This window comes from Rhinoraja longicauda, chromosome 2 (assembly GCF_053455715.1).
Source record: "Rhinoraja longicauda isolate Sanriku21f chromosome 2, sRhiLon1.1, whole genome shotgun sequence".
Taxonomy (NCBI): domain Eukaryota; kingdom Metazoa; phylum Chordata; class Chondrichthyes; order Rajiformes; family Arhynchobatidae; genus Rhinoraja; species Rhinoraja longicauda.
Genome location: NC_135954.1, coordinates 61,262,027 through 61,281,646, shown reverse-complemented (window position 1 = coordinate 61,281,646; position 19,620 = coordinate 61,262,027). Strand labels below are relative to the sequence as shown.

Sequence of the window (19,620 nt, the reverse complement as noted above, 5' to 3'; positions counted from 1 at the left end):
GCCAAATTTGAATCATTAACAAATGTAATTTTTCCTGTTCTCTGGTTCACAGTATATTTCCTGTTCCACAGTATATTTTTTCAGGAAACTATCCAGAATTCATTCCAGAAAATTCCATAACAGAAATTTAGATCTGGCAAATCTACTCAGCTGAATCTGAAAATGAAAATGTTCCACTAAAACTATTCTGCTTTTATGTTTAGTTTTATTAATATTGTCAAGTGCACCAAGATTCAGCAAAAACATTTATTTTGCATTCCATCCTGGCACATCATACCATACATACTTAGATCAAGTCAGTGAAAAGAAAAACAAACAGAATGCAGTATATAGTGTTACAGCTACAGAGATATTTCAGATAAAAGAAGTGCAAGGGCTGGTTGCAAGTGCAAGAGGTAGGTAGGGAAATGAAGAATTCATCCTAGCACGTGAGAGGAGCATTCTTGAGCCTGATAACAATGGGAAAGAAGTTGTTCTCAAGTATGGTGTTAGGTGCATTCAAGCTTTTGCCCGATGGGCGAGGACAGTATGACTGGGATGGCAAGGGTCCTTGATTACCATGGTTGCTTTCCCAGGGCTGCAGAATTATAGGCAGAGTTAATGGAGGGGAGGTAGGTTTTTGGCTTAATCTTGGCTGCATCACGTCTCTGCATTTTATGTGGTCAGACAGAGCAGTTGCCATACCAAGCTGTGAAGCACACTGATAGGACGCTTTCTATGGTGCATCTGTACAAAATTGATAAGAGTCATTGGGGACATGCTGAATTTCCTCAGTCTTGGGAGAAAGTAGAGGTATTGGTGTACTTTCTTGAGCAAAGTGTCAAGTGGTTGAACCAGGATAAATTGTTGGTGAGGTTTACACCCAGGAACTTGCGCTCTGCCACCTCAGAATTGCTATCAAAAAGATTATACGAGACTCCTTCTAGGATCTTAAATTGCTTTCTATTTTATAATTGTACCCATAAAATCATCCATTTCCTTACTTCCATTAGGGGACTCATATAATTGAAATAATTTTCATCCTGAACTGTCAGGACTATTCATCGTCACTTCTTTATAAATGTAGTTTATTCAATTCTCAAATCTGAGCATTTTGCATACATGACTTAGTAATACATTCCATGTCATAACCTTGATGTCGAAATCGCACATGCAATTAATTCAATGTATTCCTTGAATTCCATGTGCCTGCATAAGTAATCTGTATTAGGGCTACATACACAGACCTGTCCTTCTGTTCTAATGTTTTGCTGTTATTTTTCTCTCATGCCTTAATTAGGTTATACGTTTCAATTTTCTCTTTGTAATCACCACCAGATTATTAGTCTACCTTCTTCCTTTCAACTAGCTTTATTAACACCAACCTTTTCCATGAGCAGTTACTACCTCCCCAACTCCACATTTATTAATTGGAAGTTATTGTGACCACTCTACTTATTCTTTGTTCTAGAATCCTTGTCCCAGCTTGGTTCAGGTGTCAGCAGCCCCAAAGGTACAATTCCTTCTGTCACAGTACTGCTGCCTGTATCCGATGAAATGGGTCTTTTCATGTGTTCACCTACTTAATCTTTTTATCCCGATGCTCGTGTAAAAATCCAGAGATTATGAACGCCTCTTTTAAACACCTCTATGAAAGGATATAAATTTCCAGCCTAAAATAAAATGTTTTTGCAATGGTGAAAAATATTGTTTTATAAACTTAGCAATTATTAAAATATGGTCTTGAATGTGCCAACAAAAGTTATAGAGGGACACAGCACGGGAACATTCCCTTTGTGCACTGCCCCATTTACTCTAATCCCTGATTAATCCCAGTTTTTTAAATTCACTTCACATGGAGGATAGATAGCAAGACCCCCCACATAGTGTATACTGATATGCTCGGGGTGTTTGAGATCAAGGAGGTAGTTGTGTTGGGTCACTTGAAAGCATAAAGTTGACTAAATCCATGAGAACTGATGGGATCTATCCTAGCTTATTATGAAAGGCAACAGAGGAGATTGCTAGGAGCTTGAAGAAGATGTTTGTATCCTCTCTGGCCAGCAGGAAGGCCCAGGAAGATTGGAGAATGGCCAATGCTGTTCCTTTGATGAAGAGTAGTAGAGATAAGCCAGAAAATTGAGGGCTAGTGAGCATCACTCCAGAGGCACCGAAGCTATTGGGGAGGATTCTTCAGGATAGGAATTACTAACTTTTGGAAGAGAGTGGGCTAACACTGATTAAAAGTCAGCATGGTTTGTTCTGTAGTAGGTTGTGTCTCACAAACTCGATTTAATTTTTTGAGACGGCGACAAGGGTAGGATAGTGGATGTTATTGACATGAATTTTAGTAAGGCAATTAATAAAGTCCCTCATGGCAGGCTGATCCAGAAGATTATTCTCAATGTTGAATTTACAAATGCAATTAATTTAATTTATTCCTTGTATCAATGTGTCTATATAAGTAACTCGTATTATGTTCTACTCTTATTTTTCTTTCATGTATTAATAGTTTATATGTGAATGAATGAATGAATGCCTTTATCGTTGAAAGCACTGCATACAACAAAATTATTATTGCCACTCCATTGGTGCATAATATACTAACATAAAAGCACAGGACACAATTTTAAAACAATGTTATTCAACTAGGGCTTAAGATAAATAAATAATCAATATTGCAATATATCAATAAACAATGGTGATAGTACGGTAAAATGCGAGATAGGTAGCAGCATGGAAGAGTGCAGCATGAGTAATACTCAGTAGCTTTTCATATTGAGTATGCAGATTGCTTTGGGGAAGAAACTGTCTCTTAGTCTGGAGGTGCGTGTTTTGGCCCACCCGTTCAACAGGGCAACAGTTCAAACAGGTGGTGACCGGGGTGTGTGGAGTCTTTAATGATGTTAGTGGCTCTGCTGTAGTGGCATGAGATGGCAATATCCTCCATAGAGGGCAGTGGGCAGCCGGTGATTCTTTCTGCTGTTTTTACCACACTGGAGCGTTTTTTTACTTGCAGCAGAGCAGCTGGCATACCACACTGACAAGCAATATGTCAGTAGACTCTCAATAGTCGCCCGATAGAAGGCCCCCAGCAGCTCCTTCCTGGTGTTGTGCCTCCAGAGCACTCTCAGGGAGTCTCTGTTGTGCTCTCTTGACAGTTGCAGTGGTGTTGGCCGACCAGGAGAGGTCCTCAGCTATGAGGACTCCTAGGAATGTAAAGGTCTGCACCCTTTCCACCCACGCCCCATTTATGCAGAGTGGGGCCGGGGCCATGTCCTGTTTCCTCCTGAAATCAAGTATTAGCTCCTTTGTCTTGGTTGTGTTCAGTGTCAGGTTATTTACCGAACACCACTCTGACAGTCGCTGTACCTCATCCCTCCCTGTATGCTGACTTGTCCCCCCCTAAGATAAGCCCGATGACAGTTGTGACGTCAGCAAATTTAATAATCGTGTTGGACGGGTGGGCAGTCATAGGTGTATAAGGAGTAAAGGAGTGGACTCGGCTGTTTCATTTTTTCTCTGATTTTTTTCAAACAACACCACATTATTAGACTGGACCATGGATTCACCAACGATCCATGGTGACTTGGTATTTGGACTCGGAACAGGATTAGCCATAGCAGACAGAGGTGGAAGGATGTTATTCTGGCTCTCAGTCTATGACCAATAGAGTTCTGCAGAAATCTGTGCTGGGACATTGGTTGCTGGTGATGTAAATGGACGACTTGGATGTATATGTAGATGGATTGGTTCTTACGTTTGCGGATGACACTAAGCTTGCTAGGGTTGCAGATTGTGAGGAAGCAGAATATAGATCAGCTGCAGAAATCAGCGGAGAAATGGCAGATGGAGGTTTATCGTAGCAAATGTGAGAACTCTGGAGAACATGAATATGGGATGTTTCAGATCGAAACCCTTCTTCAGACTCACAGGAATATGCAAGCTCAACACATCAGCACCCATATTTATAACTGAACCACGAGCTAAAGTCACAACTACTGTAATCTTTGAAATTGTTTCCTCCACCTAAAATTAGTTAAAACTTCTCGTGGGGATTGCTGGGACTTCTTTGGCATTTAATCATCTTTTGACTTTCTATACCTCTTCATTAGTGGAATTCTGAATGAACTTTCAGGATTGACGAGTTGTATGATTTACAGGGAGTTCTTTAAATTTTCATCGTAACTTCCTCTTATAAAACTTGATCACTCGTGTGGGAGCAGTTTAATGTCAATTGGGTCAGGATAGAAAGGGAAATTAGGTGACCATATTTTACATTGTACAACCTTCACTGTTACTAAATTAAGGCACACATTTGAACCAACAAATGCTTTTAGAAACAGAAAAATAGGTGCAGGAGTAGGCCATTCGGCCCTTCGAGCCAGCACCGCCATTCAATATGATCATGGCTGATCATCTAAAATCAGTACATCGTTCCTGCTTTTCCCCCATATCCCTTGATTCCTTTAGCCCCAAGAGCTAAATCTAACTCCCTCTTGAAACCTAACTCTCTTTTGTTGGCATTTCTGGAAAAAAAGTGGCAGTGAGGATATCTCTTAGTCAATTAATAACAGCTCTTGAATGTTGAATCATTACTTTAAAAAAAAGCTTCATACCTGGAAAAGGGAAGAAAGAAAAGATTCGCAGTGGAATCACGCAGAGCTCAGCAAAAGCAAAATTCACACCTATCAGGTTAACCAGAATTTTCTCCGACAGATGTGGAGTCCAGAACACTACAAAGCACAACTGGGAAAATAGGAGAAATTTGTTAGAAAACAGCACAATCCAGTCAAACAGTTACCTGAACACTGACGTCTGAGCACAATTAGCCAATAGATTCAGAACCACAGCTTGAACTACTGTGTTACGGTCTGAGATGTCCACGTCACTCTTAAGATATTACATGCTGCAGAAAGTTCTTCAGAAGGTAGTACTATTCTGGCTGTGATATTCAGATACACACCCAATAGTGCAAGGTCTTGATAAATCTATAGATTGACTGTCTTTACATTCAATTTAAAAAATATGCTTTTAGCTATAGGAACTATACACGTTCACGTTTTCAAAGTCAGAAATACAAGCAAGATATCAAATTCATCCTTGTAACTTTGAAAGATGCTGAGCCCAAAAAACAAAGTTCTGGAGGATCTCAGGGGTCATGCAGCATATGTGGCGGGTATGAACACACGATGTTTCAGGTTAAGACCCTTCTTCAGATGATCAGGCTGGATTGTCCATACCCTCCACAGATACTGCCTGAGGCACTGAGCTCGAGCTCTTTGTTTTTTGCTCAAGATTCCAGCATCTGCAGTCTTATGTGTCTCCTCTGATTAAGAAGTAGAGCTAATAAATGCTTTTCGTCTACAGAAATTGTAAATCAGGAAGAATCAGCTTTAAATTTAAAGTGAAAATTTACCCACCTCTCCGATGCGGCTGGCTCTTGCAGAAAACCATTCTGAACACGTTCCAGAAATTCACTCTTTCAGATTTGAGCAAATCTGCTCATCAATGTCTTCTTGAAGTTTAAAATTTCTTATTGAAATCTTAGCTACATGCTTATATGGTTTTAGCGTTTAATCATTCTATCACATTACCACCATTAATAGGAGCCCTTCCCTGCAATTTGCAATGAATTATTTTTTAAATTCTGCTCATGTATTCCCTGCCCAGTTTCCGCCTTATAAGCTTTCTCAACATTGAAGTGATTTTCTATGTTATTAAGACTATTCACCTCTTCAACTATTTCCTTACCTCGCCTGTGCACTTAAACTTTATAATTAACTTCCAATCTTATTTCATTGATGTCATTCATATACCATCACAGTTGTAATTCATTGTTTCACAGATTGGAAGTTATTCCCATAGCGCAATATTTTTGTATACTATACATGTGAAGCATATAAAAATGTATTTCATGGAGCCCAACCTAAAACACCAGCTGCTATGTGGTGATGCATGCAAATGTCTGGTATGGATTTTGCATAGATGATGACAATATCTCTACCTGAATTTGGTTAAAAGTGGAAGTGTAGGACAGTGAGAATGAAGCCATAGTTGAATGTGTGTACTTAGTAATTTAGCAACTCGAGGAACTTATCCACCTGCCAAATGCAGATGCAAATAGTAGATTGAACTGAACCATCCTGGCAACTACTAGACAGCAGTCATGAGCTATTATCTACCTCATTGGAGACTCTTGATCCATCTTCAATCAGACTTTTCTGGACCATCTTGCGCTAAACATTATTCCCTTTATCATGTATATGTGCACTGTGGGCGGCTCGATTGTAAGCATGGAGAGTCTTTCCGCTGATTGGTTAGCACTAAACAAAAAGCTTTTCACTGTACCCAGTACGCGTGACAATACACTAAACGAAGATTAATGAATATAGGGCATGGAAAATTGATTCAGATTGCTTCACTGCCTCCCTTAGTTTCATAATGTTGGAAAAAATGTCTTTTTATTCAGTTTGTTCCATGATATTCGGCTTTAAGTGACAGTGGTATTACACATGCAAACCAAATGTATGTTGCAACTTTAAATTGTGATTATGAAAGCTGAATGTTTTGGGAAGAAAACAAGATTTATGCATGTCAGAAAGAGCTTTGTGGTAACAATATAGAATATCTACAATTGGATATATTCTTGCTTTGTGGTATAGAATACTGACCATGTCTGAAGTGACAGTCAAAGCCTTTGACATTCAAAACTCCCAGTACAGTATCCCAAAAGATGTAACTGATGTTGTGTACATCACCAGCAACTAACATAGCACAAAAAGTAAGGAAATTTGTGTTTGGTAGATTATTTCTTTGTTGTAACAATGCTTCTTGGCAATAAATCTTATACCGTTGGAAAGCCTGTTTATTTCCATTTTAAATGGTGCCACATTTGTAAGGAACATGCATTTGTGGGATGAGCAGCAGAGCTGAGTATATGGGGTGCGCCCATGAAAAATTTGCCAAATCTTCTCTGCCAATGCCAAACAGCTTATTCTGCTGTTGCTATTGACTCTTGTTTTGAGCTTCTGGTACCCCCAGGTGCTGACAATCAGGTGCCTGATTGGCACCTGATTGGCAGCATCTGTGAGCATGGGCCCTGCTACAGTGGTCAGTAGGTGTCTGCTCCAAGAATCGGCATGCCACATTTGACTGATCTGGATAGGGCCCGTGCGATAATGAAACTTCAAGCTGGTGTTCCGCAAAACCAAGTTGCGGCATTATTTGGAGTGAGCCCTAGTACCATCTCCAAAGTGAAGGCCAAGTTCCATATAACGGGGGATGTCAGAGACAGGCCGCGAAGTGGGCGTCCCAAGAAGACGACACCCGAAGAAGACCGTTTCCTCACCCTGTCAGCACTTAGGAACCGTAGGCTGTCTTCTACAGATTTGCAGTCAAGGTTTGCAGGACGATATGGCCGACGGCTCTCTGCCCAGACAATTCGGAACAGACTGCACGCAGCCGATCTCTGGTCTCATAGGGCTGCCAGGAGGCCTGCCATGACTGCCCTTCACCGTCAGGCCCGTTTGCGCTGGTGTCGGCAACACGTGCACTGGAACCTGAACATGTGGAGGAACGTTATGTTCAGCGATGAGTCCAGATTCTGCCTACGGCAGTTGGATCATAGGGTCAAAGTGTGGAGAAGACGCGGAGAACGCTATGCTGATTGCTGCACCGATAGAGTAACATCTTTTAGTGGAGGCAGTGTGATGGTGTGGGGCGGCATCTCCCTCACTGGAAAAACGAGGCTTGTCATCATTGGAGGCAATCTCAATGCAGAGAGATATCGAGATGAGATTCTACAACCAGTGGCAATCCCATATCTCCAGTCTGGGACCGAACTCTATCCTCCAAGATGACAATGCTCGCCCCCACAGAGCAGGGTTTCTCAGAGACTACCTCCAGAATTTGGGAGTGGAGAGGATGGAATGGCCTGTCAGCAGTCCTGACCTCGACCCCATTGAACACTTGTGGGATCAGCTTGGGCGTGCTGTTCGTGCCAGAGTGACCAACACAACCACGTTGGCTGACTTGTGACAAATGCTGGTTGAAGAATGGGATGCCATCCCACAACAGTGTGTGACCAGGCTGGTGACCAGCATGAGGAGGAGGTGCCAGGCTGTTGTGGCTGTGTATGGTTCTTCCACACGCTACTGTGGCTCCTGTTTATTAAATGAATAAATTGTTAAATTGCCAATATGTCTTGTTTCTTCAGACTTCAATCATCCAATCCACCAAACAACACCGAACAAGAGTCAATGGCAGAATAAGCTGTTTGGCATTGGCAGAGAAGATTTGGCAGATTTTTCATGGGCGCAACCCACATACTCAGCTCTGCTGCTCATCCCACAAATGCATGTTCCTTACAAATGTGGCACCATTTAAAAGGGAAATAAACAGGCTTTCCAACGGTATAAGATTTATTGCCAAGAAGCATTGTTACAACAAAGAAATAATCTACCAAACACAAATTTCCTTACTTTTTGTGCTATGTTTATATTGGTGGCAGCCTCTGTAGTATCTGTGGTGAAGGTGACTGCAACAATGCAGTTTGGGGAGGGAATTTGGGCACAATAGCAATTTTGTCAGTGATGACCAGTTTCCAAATAAAAAGTGTTTCATGCATGTTCTTCAGAGATGCTGCCTGACCTGTTGAGTTACTCCAGCTTTTAGTGTCTGACAACAACATATCTCAGCTTAATGGACTAAGAATGCAAAAATGTATCACAATAGATCTGTGGACAACACCAACATCTACTTAACTGGGCTCCAGGTTGGGGACATCCACCTGCCTGATCCAACTGCTTCACATAGACAGACTCTACTGGGTCCTGCTGCTCCCCCTTCCACCAGGTAACCTCAGCTGCTGGGTTCTGCTGCCCTTCCCCTTATACCAACCGTGCCATTTCTCCTACCACCCCTCCCCCCCACCCACACTACCCCTCACATCCTCCCCTCATTATCCCACAGTACCTCCTCCAAGCTTCCCTCCACCTCTTGCCCTCTCTTTCTTTGGTAAAAAATGATTTATCTCCCTGCTACCATAGATGGATCCCTCACCTGCATCTCCTCTGTGTTCTGGTCTCACATTCCTGCCCCCTAGAAGGAACAAGGATAGAGTTCCCCGGTCCACACCGTTCACCCCACTAGCCTCCGCATCCACGACATCATCTTCCAACATTTCCGTCACCTCCAATATGATCCCACCACCAGACACATCTCCCCATCCTCACCCCTTTCCACCTTTGCAGAAACCACTCCTTCCACAACTCGGGTCACTCGTCCCATCCCACCCAAACCACCCCCTTCGAGGTACTTCCCCCTGCAATCACAGAATATGTACCACCTGCCCCTATACCTCCTCACCTCCATCCAGGGACTCCACCAGTCCTTCCAGATGAGTCAGAGGTTCATCAGCGAGACCAATTGTAAACTCGGCGACCATTTTGCTAAACACTTGAGCTTGGTCCTTCAAGGCCTAATAGATCATCCGTTTGCTAACCATTTTAACACATCTTCCCATTCCCATGCTGACCTTTCCATCCTAGGTCGCCTCCGTGGCCAGGATGAGCCCACATACAAAATGGAGGAATAACAGCTTATATTCCATTTGGATAACTAACACAACCCAATGTTTAAACCTTGAATGCTTCAATTTGAGTTAATTACAACTCCCCCTCCCTCTCCTTCATCCCCCACCCTCCCATCCACCCTTCCCTCCCTCCCCCACCTGGACGCGCAGCTCTTTCTCTCCTCCCCTTTCACCTTCATTCTTTCCTCTCGCTTCACAATCCGCAAATCTTCATTCCTTTTGCCTCACTCCTCCTGTCTTTTCACCTTTGGCTTGTCCAACCATCTGCCCAACCCCCCCCCCCCCCCCCTCCCACATATAACTTGCCAGGCTTTGTCCTGCCCTTCCTCTCACCCAGCTTTCTTTCCTCAACCCACTCCCACCCCCCACATAATTACTTTGAAAACCCAAAACATCATCTATCCATGTTGTCCAGATATGCTGCCTAAACTGTAGAGTTACTCCAGCACTTTATTTATGCTGCTGGTCTTGCCGAGGCAGCTTGAGATATAAATAAATTCAATGGAAGGGAGGTTGGTTTGTATGATGGTCTGGGTTGCATCCACAATTCTCTGCACTTTCTTGCAGTCTTGGATGGAGCTGTTCCCAAACCATGCTGTAATGCATCCCGACCAAATGCTTTCTGCAGTGCATCTGTCGAAGTTGGTGAGAGTTGTTGGGGACATGCCAAACTTCTTAAGTCTTTGAAGGAAGTGGAGTAATTGGTGTGTTTTCTTGGCTATTGCTTCAATATGGGTGGTCCAGGAGAAGTTGTTAGCGATAGTTACTCCTAGGTATTAAGCTTTCAATCATCTCTACTTTGGCACTAAATACTTTGGTTACAGATTAGAGTTAAAATATATATATTTTTAAATATAATTTGTATCAGACTATTCTCAAACAACTGGATTATAATCTTTTTAGTTTAGTTTAGTTTAGTTTAGAGATACAGCGTGGAACCAGCACAGAATCCATGCCAACCAGCGATCCCCACACATTAACACTCTCCTACACACACTATGGACAATTTTACCAAGCCAGTTAATCTACAAACTCCCGGAGAAAACCCACGCAGGTCAAGGGGAGAATATACAAACTCCATATAGGCAAGCACTCGTAGTTAGGATCGAACCCAGGTGGATATGTGGACATATTAATATAACTTTGCCTGCACCGTGTCATTTAAAGTCAACTTGTTTCAATTACTTGTGGCTGACAGAGGAGAAATGACACCTGCACATAATTAGTGTCTGCAAAGCTTGGTCAGCCCAGAGCCTGCAATGCACCATTTAATGGGTTTGTATTTTTAACTTCAGCAAGGTTTGCTGGATTACAATAGTGTTTACCACTGTTTGCAGAGGATTGTTTGCAGAGGATTGTTTGCAGAGGATACACCGATCAAATGATGTGCTTTTGTTATTAAAAACACGATTCTAAATGGAAAATATTCCGTAATTCTCTACCATTTCCACAGTCGTAACCACAAATCAGGAACAAATCATTCCTGGCACATTTCAAACCTTGCCAAAGCCCTTGCATCGACATAGTACATGCATCAATCAAGCCCAAGACCACCTCCCACAGATCCATCCGGATCTAGCCATGGTTCTACCCTTTCCTGAAAACCTGCAATGTTTATTCAGTTCCAACCGAGACCCAAACCAACTAATGTTTGCAGTGGGAGCCCAGTACCTCAACAATCCTTGAGGTTCAATCCTCATGCACCCATTTAGGAAACTTGCCATGCAACATTAAAGTTAGAAGTGGTACTAAGGCATGTCGCTTTTCTAAATCCAATATCACTACTGTAAAAGCCACAGCACTTCAATTTTCTTAAGACCCCGAAGCTTGCTTTGCCCAAGTGTAATTCTTGTGCTTGCATCATGGTCACTGTTGACTAAATGCTTCCTGGCTTTATTGTTTATTGCTCCCTGCATTAATATTAATGCTTTGTTAACAACAAAATACATAGTTTAGATGTTTTTGCTTGGCAACTTTTCATTATTCTGTCTTTATATTTGACCTTTCAGCTTTTACAACTCCAACAATACATGCACACCAACAATTATTTATCTTTTCAACTGCTAATTCTATCTGGTGTTCCCATTCTGACTTTCAACTCTCCTTCACAGATCTAAATCAACTTCTATCAAAGCTCTCCGCTGTCTCAGCTGGTTTCAAGCATATGTCATGCTGTAAATATAATCTCTGTAAATGCCCCGGCACTTATTCTAATATTTGAGTCATTGAAACCCTTCCCTCCAGAAGAATTGTTATGTATACAACCTGACTTGTGTACTGGCTATTGCACTGATGTACTGGGAACCCAGGGATCCTTGTTTGGGTCATGAAGATTTTCCTGTAGCTCTCTTTGCGGGAACTGAATTTTATTCTTCCTCTTACTATTTGTTCCAATCTGAACCATAACATTTGGCTGATTCTTTCCAAAGGCCCATACTCCATTTACCCCTGGACCCTGAAAGCGAAAGAGTAATTAGGACACAAATTTACTATTGCAATTGTTTTTTCCTTTTGCTTCTGAGTTGCTGTACTTTGCACCCTCTTATTTGATTTTTTGTCAGGTGCTTTTTTCCTTTGATAGTAACTACAATTAATCCATCACCTTTGATAGTGCAGATCAATATAGTCACGTCACCACAGCAAGGTCAACTTCCAGATATAATCTTTACATTCTTAGTTTCCTATTAAAGGTCTTATCTCTTCGTCCAAATGTCGAAGACTAGAGATCTCATTATGAGTGGAATTATGGACGTTTATTATTCCAGTGAAACTCAGCACAAGCTTTTCAAACAACATCTTGTTTTTCAGCTGTGTACATTACAATGCACTGGACTCAACACCGAGTTGTCATTTCAGATAATCTTTTTGTATTGCATTCCCATTCTCTTTATCTTTCCAGTAATTTCAGATATTCAAACATTCTCATTTACCGTCTCCAAGGTGACCGTTTGTTATTCTTTATTCCATTTATCACCCTTTCTGCTCCACTATCATCCATTTGGCCATTGAATCAATCTCCTGCCCTCCACCTGATCATTGCCTTGTCATGCATTCTTTACAACCCCTCCTTCCTATCCGTGCTCTTTAAAGTTTCACCTCTAATTTTACCCAGTTCTGATGAAAGATTATTGATCTGAAATGGTTTCTCTCCCCATACATGCTTCTTCATACATAAATTATCTGCTTTTACTTCAGGGTCTGTTCTTCTCTACCCATACCATGCCAGTAAAAATTGGCTATTATGAATCATTTAACAATAGACAAAAGTACTATCATCAAATAAAATCTAAATAACAGATAAAATCTGCATTCAAGGACTCCAGCCAAAGGTAATTTTGACAGAATTAAGCAAAGCTGACAAATTTGGTCATATTTTCCAAGATGGTTTGCTTGACGTTTACTGATTCTGAAAAAGATCTCAGCAACTTAAGTTCAGAAATTATTTGAAAACAAGGCATGTTTATTTGTCTCATTCCTTAATTTCCTAATACTTTGCGTCTTTGGACTTCTGCACCTGGAAGAAAGACTCCTAGTATCTTATCTGTTACTTCCTGTCAATTCCTTAAAAGGATAACAAAATGAAAAGATTCTCATCACATATATGTCTAACACGCAGAATATTTCCAGCATATTCGATTGTTATTTTGGATATGTTACCTTCACCCAAGTCACTAGTATAAATATTGAATAGTTGTGGTCCAGTACAGATCTCTAGAGAACCCTACTATTAACAGTCTACCAAGCTGAAAATAATCCTTCTATTCCTTCTGTTTTATATCCTATAACCAATCCTTTATCGATGCTAAAATACGAACTCATCTTGTGATCCTTTATTCTCTTTACAGAATATTCTACTTCATCAGAAAAACAAAACATTTTCCAGCACCGCTTAGTTGTCAAATACGTCTCATCCTCATGCTTATGTGATTCATGCTCAGTCTACCTCCATTCATCAGCAGAATGGTTAAAAAAGAAGGAAGTTATGAACAAGCCAGGGGTCACCTAGTTCACCTTTGACTCATCACCTCAGCAGCAAAGTGATACATTCCATCATGTGATCAAATTCCTCCTACTTAGCAGATTTAGAGAATGGTAACTTCCTACAGTGATGCAGGCCTGTCACGCTGGTGGATAAAGCTATCCAACTATGAGAACATTACAAGTTGAGCAACAGAAACGGCATTGGCAACATGGCCTCTCAAGTCTGCTACGCAATCAATCTCAAGGCCAACTCTTTACCTTGTCTATTTTGCGATCTGACACACATTTCCATCAATTGTTCAAATCTATTGATTCCGGCCTTGATCACACAAACATGAGCATTCACATTCTCTGGAAATGAATGATCAAGATATATAATCTCACGTTAAAGACATTTCCTTTGTCTAGGTCCTAAATATCCTAATAATTTGCCCCTTGTTTAAGCCTCTGCAGCTAGAAGAAACAGACTCTTCGTGTGGTATCAGCCACCCTCAGGTTCCTAAAAGATATCAGGGCAAAATGTTTCAATCTACATACATGCTGGCTGACCTGCTCAATTTTACATTTTTATTTTGGAAACATTCCTATCTTTTCATCAAGGACATGAGTACGAATGGTGAATAGTTGCGATCTGGTACTGATTCTAAAGGAACCGTACTATTAACAGTCTACTAATCTGATAATAACCCTACATTCCATCTGTTTTCTGTGCTATAACAAATCCTTTATCCAGACTAATATGTTCACCCATCCGGTGATCCCTTATTTTACATACAAATTCTACATAGAGACATTGCATTTCCCAGTCCTTTAAGCAGATTTCAACCAATCCTTCTGTCCATGTAGCAACCCTGTGATTCATCTTCCCCCATTGACAAACTGTACACTGCAAGGGCCAGGAAGCGAGCGGGCAAGATCATCTCTGACCCCTCTCACCCTGGCCACAAAATCTTTGAAGCACTTCCCTCTCGAAGGCGACTCCGGACTGTCAAAGCAGCCACAGCCAGACATAAAAACAGCTTTTTCCCCACGAGTGGTAGTTCTACTCAATAACCAAAGTCTGTAGTCCCTTTTTTGCTCTGGTTTATTTTCACCCACATGTTTAGACCGTAATGTTGTATCCTTATTGTTTTGTGTGTTTATGCTTTATTCTTAATTGGTAACTATGTTGTGTTGTCATTTGTGAGCGGAGCACCAAGGCACATTCCTTGTATATACACATACTTGGCCAATAAAATGTATTCATTCATTTATTTTATGCAATAACCTTTGGTTGGGTGCCTTATCAGGTTAGATTCATTCCTCTGCTCTTTTCCCATTTATCTCATTCGCTCTGAAATGTTACGATTGATTCAATTTTCACATTGTTCACAGGTATGTCATTGCAGACCAGAACATTCTAAATAAAAAATGTTTCCTTTTGTTCTTTTGCAAGTCACCTGAAATCTGTATGTTTTGATTACAACAGAATTTCTTTGTTTTTGTCAAGCGATTCATTATTTTATCATTTCTGCCGAATCTTCTCTCAGCCTTCTCTGGCCCAGCCTTTCCTTCCTTGCCACAGAAAAGTTATCTCTCACACCTTACAGTAAATAGCGGCACACTCTCTAAAAACCTTGAATTCTTTCCAAAGAGCTAATGGAACAGAACACTCTATCTGTCCAACCAATGTTTTGGATGTTTGAACATATTGTCATTGTCTGTTAAAAAAAATCACAAATACTCATGTTCTGTATCAACTTGTCCCACCACCATGAAAGATTGTAAATATAAATTCCAGCTGTTCCTAGGCATTCTTTAAAAGTGAACAATTTAGCAAACATTGGCTCTAATTCAACCAACCAAATTATCATCTTTACTTGAAATTGAAATGTCGTCTTCCGTGTGTAAACATCAATATTTTGTTTTGGCGTCTGTATCAGCACTTTGCTTTTCATTGTTTACCATATTTATAAAATTTGTTCGTCTGAAATCTTAGAGATTATATCCTGGTAATCCCAGACCAGATTATAAACAAATATCAAAAAGTAACGGTCATAGTGTTGACATCCAAGGAAATCCATCGTACATCTCCCTCTAGCCAGAAGAGTAACTATTCACCATTATTTTGGCTTTTTGTCCTCCAGCCAAATGTGTATCCAAGCTGCAATAATCAAATTAATCCCATAGGTTTTAATTTTATTAATGTCAATGATGTAGTAGTACATGTTATCTTTGTATGCTTCATGTCACCTTCCCCTAGCTAACTATGATCTATTCTACATTTTCCTTGAACTTCATCCCCTTTGATGTCTCATTTTCAGACCTTCTTTATCTCTATGTCTCCCTCCCCTCTCAGTTTGAAGAAGGGTCTCAACCCAAAATGTCACCCATTCCTTCTGTCCAGAGATGCTGCCTGTCCCGCTGAGTAACTCCAGCATTTTATTTCTATCGTCAATAAATTATTGATGTCTATTTACTTATCGACTGCCTCTGCTATTTCAAGGATTCAATTATGTTAGTCAAATGTGATTTGCCTTCAACAGGTCCACAGACTTCCACTTTCCAATTGCCGAATGTCCGTATTGTAGGCTCAAATTCCTCATCACAGTCATTTGGCTGAAATGCGTGTGGTATGTCAGTTTTATCCTTGTCCACATGTTTGAGTAAGACCATTAGATTTGCAAACACTCTATGCTCATGACAACCGCAATTTCCACACTTCCGTATGGGAGTAACCAAGGATACAAGTGACATTTCTGCAAACACCATTTAAAATTCCATCTCTTTATGAAGGAAAAGTAAATTTCCTTTATAAAGAAATGTTTACGTAGAGTGTTATCATTTGATTGGGGAGCACACAAACGAAAGCTTTCCACTGTACCTCAGTACATGTGATAATCATAAACCTAAAAACTCCTCTGCTCTTCCTTGAAGAGCTGCCGCAGGATCTTTTACATCTAATTGAGAGGGTTCGGCCACCTTAATGACATCTCTGTTCTTCAAATCACCCATATCCTAACAGAGACCAAATAATGTTCACCCATTACCACCATGCTGACTGACCCACAAGACACCTAGATGAGCAATACTACACCACATCTCTGTAATAACCTATACCCATGCATCTCTGAGATATTAGACAATAGACAATAGACAATAGGTGCAGGAGTAGGCCATTCAGCCCTAAGATCCCCCCTCATCCTTCTAAATTCCAGTGTATACAAGCCTAATTGCTCCAGCCTTTCAACATACGACAGTCCCGCCATTCCGGGAATTAACCTAGTGAACCTACGCTGCACGCCCTCTGATTAGGACTTCTCTGATTCTAGACAGCAATACATCTATTTGAGTTCTTGGAAAAACACTTGGATATTTTGCTTTGTTGAAGATCCAATATAGCTGAAAGTATCTCTAGATTTACTGACCTATGTATTTAGATAGTGTGGTAGTTTACATTTATCATTGTTGGAGTTAATTTACAACCCATTTGCTTAATGACACAATAATAAGTAAGAGGAACCGATACGACTCCTTAAACCTGAATCTCTGTCCAATAAAAACATGGCTCCTCTGCTCTTGGTTTCAATGCCATAACCCTCAACTTTTCTATAAGCCACATATACAAAACCCTCAGAAGAAATTCCTTCCAATCTCTCTTTTAAGTGGAAGGAAAATATATATCCTGCTTCTGGATTTCCCACTAAAAAAAAATATTCTCGGAGTATCTAAAATTTCCCACAAATCTGATATGTTTCAATTAAATTACCTCATCCTTTTAAACTGAAAGGAATGTAGATCAAACCCGTTTCATTGGCCCTACTTTTAACTTGAGAATAAACTTAGTGAATCTTCTTCTGAACAGCCTCCAGAACAAGTATATCCTCTTTAAATAAGCAGATCACAACTGAACATGTACAGGTGTAGCAGTTACAGCAAGACTTCACTATTTCTATGCCCGTATTCTCTTTGTATTAAAGGCCAACATCCTATTTGCCTTCTCAAGTATTTGAGAAATCTTACTGTATGCAATCTTTTGTCTTTTCTTGTCTATTTTGCATTGTTGGCAGATAAACACATTTAGAAATTGATTAAAAAAAATTCTGGCCTAAATTTTCAACAAAGTAAGCAATTCCATTATTTACATACAAATGAATAATGTAATTTATTAAACAAAATGAAATTACTGATGAAACACTGTCAAATTAACCTTACTCCAAAGATTTTGTACTTACCGTGACAGAGATAGCCAGGCAGGTGAAAGTAAATCTCTTAATATGTGACTTATTGATCACGTTCCCAAGTTTATTGCTGGGATTGTTCTGTAACCAATTAAAAAAATATATTAGTTTCTGGTTTCATATTAATGAAATATGAAATAATTATTCTTTTAAAAACAGCGAACCTTTCAAATTATCAGTTTTTACCATGCCTGAATATCAGGTTAAAAAAATCTGCGGTTATTATTCGTTTCTATCAATAGTTTCGCAAAATAAATGATGAATTGACCTTGCATTGTTATAAACGACAATCCCAAAAAAGATGGAGGCTTTAAGAATAGTGGTTGACATCTTTTCCACTTTCGTCAAGTACCTTTATCCAGTGCCGGATTAACATGGTAGCAAAAGTAGCATTTGCTACGGGTCCCGCACATTCGAGGGCCCCGCACTAAACGCTTGCAAGCTAAATGCTTGAAATCTGCATCCCACGGAGGGGCGCTGTGTAGCGCACGCCACTCCCCAACTGCCACGGTTTGAATGTGTTGGCGGGGCTGCATGGACCAATGGGCAGCCGACACGTCACTGCCCTACCATCAACCCTGAGACACAGACCCTCACCCCCCACACACACCCAGAGGGACAGAGACCGGCACCGGCAGCAAGACAGACAGGCAGCGGCGGTGGCACAGAGGAGAGAGACCGGGGTAGACTGTGGGGTGGGGGGAGTACCGTTAAATGGTGCTTTGACAAGGTGTGGGTTGGGGCTGGTTTGGGACAGAAACTGGTGTGAGGGTCAGTGTTGCCGTGTGTGTGTGTGAGGGTCAGTATTCCCGGGGTGTAAGGGGGTTGCCGGGGGGTGAGGGTCAGTGTGGCCGTGTGTGTGTGGAGGGGGGGGGGATGAGGATCAGTGTTCCCAGGGAGGGTCAGTGTTGCCGGGGAGTGAGGGCCAGTGTTGCCGTGTGTGTGTGTGTGGGGGGGTGAGGGCAATGTTGCCGGGGCTGTGTGTGAGGGTGAGTATCGCCGGGTGTGTGTGGGGGGGTGAGGGTCAGTGTTGCTGGGCTGTGTGTGGGGGGGGTGAGGGTCAGTGTTGCTGAGGTGTGTGTGGGGGGGGTGAGGGTCAGTGTTGCTGGGCTGTGTGTGAGGGTGAGGGTCAGTGTCGCCGAGTGTGTGTGGGGGGGGGGTGAGGGTCAGTGTTGCTGGGGTGTGTGTGTGGGGGGGGGTGAGGGTCAGTGTTGTTGGGGTGTGAGGGGGTGTGTGTGGGGGTGAGGTTCAGTGTTGCTGGGGTGTGTGTAGGGGGGGTGAGGGTCAGTGTTGTTGGGGTGCAGGATGTGTGTGGGGGGGGAGGGTCAATGTTGCCGGGTGTCAGGGTCTGTCGCCGGGTTGCCGGGTGATCGATTCGCTCTTCTTGCTTGCTTTGGTGTTGTTACTACTTTATTTCTTCTACCTGGTTGTATTATTAGTTCTTGTACAAATAAAGTTTATTTTAATATATTCTGTGTCTTACATCAGCTCGGCCCCTGAAAACACGACACATACCTTTTTATTTCTTGACGTTCACATGTTTATTTACATAAACCATTTCTTTTTAAATGCATATTTCATTGAATTTTTTTTCCATTGCAGACAGCAATGAGCAAAAGAGCCAAAGATATTGGACGTCATTATGCTTCTGGAAGAGCAAAACGCAAAACGAGACCAACTTGTGATATCAAAAACAGGTAAGTTGACAGAATATTTGAATGTTCATGGTGATGGTGCTATAACGGCTGAAGCTGGAAATATAGGAACAACTAGTACTAGTGCGGCAGGCATGATACAGCAACAGCCAGCATCCATTGAATGTGAAAGAACAAGCGAAAAGATCAA

The 19,620-nt window shown here is 41.4% G+C and overlaps 1 protein-coding gene across 2 annotated transcripts in view; it reads right to left on the bottom strand.

The window, feature by feature from the left end:
- LOC144604955 (progressive ankylosis protein homolog B-like) overlaps positions 1–19,620 on the bottom strand; it is a 90,599-nt gene that overhangs the window by 15,655 nt on the left and 55,324 nt on the right. For both annotated transcript variants that reach the window (XM_078419877.1, XM_078419887.1), the window contains exons 8-9: positions 17,770–17,856; positions 4,599–4,728 (exon numbers count right to left, since the gene is read on the bottom strand). In XM_078419877.1, the coding sequence (XP_078276003.1) occupies positions 4,599–4,728; positions 17,770–17,856 (217 nt within the window). The remainder of the gene's footprint in view (positions 1–4,598; positions 4,729–17,769; positions 17,857–19,620) is intronic.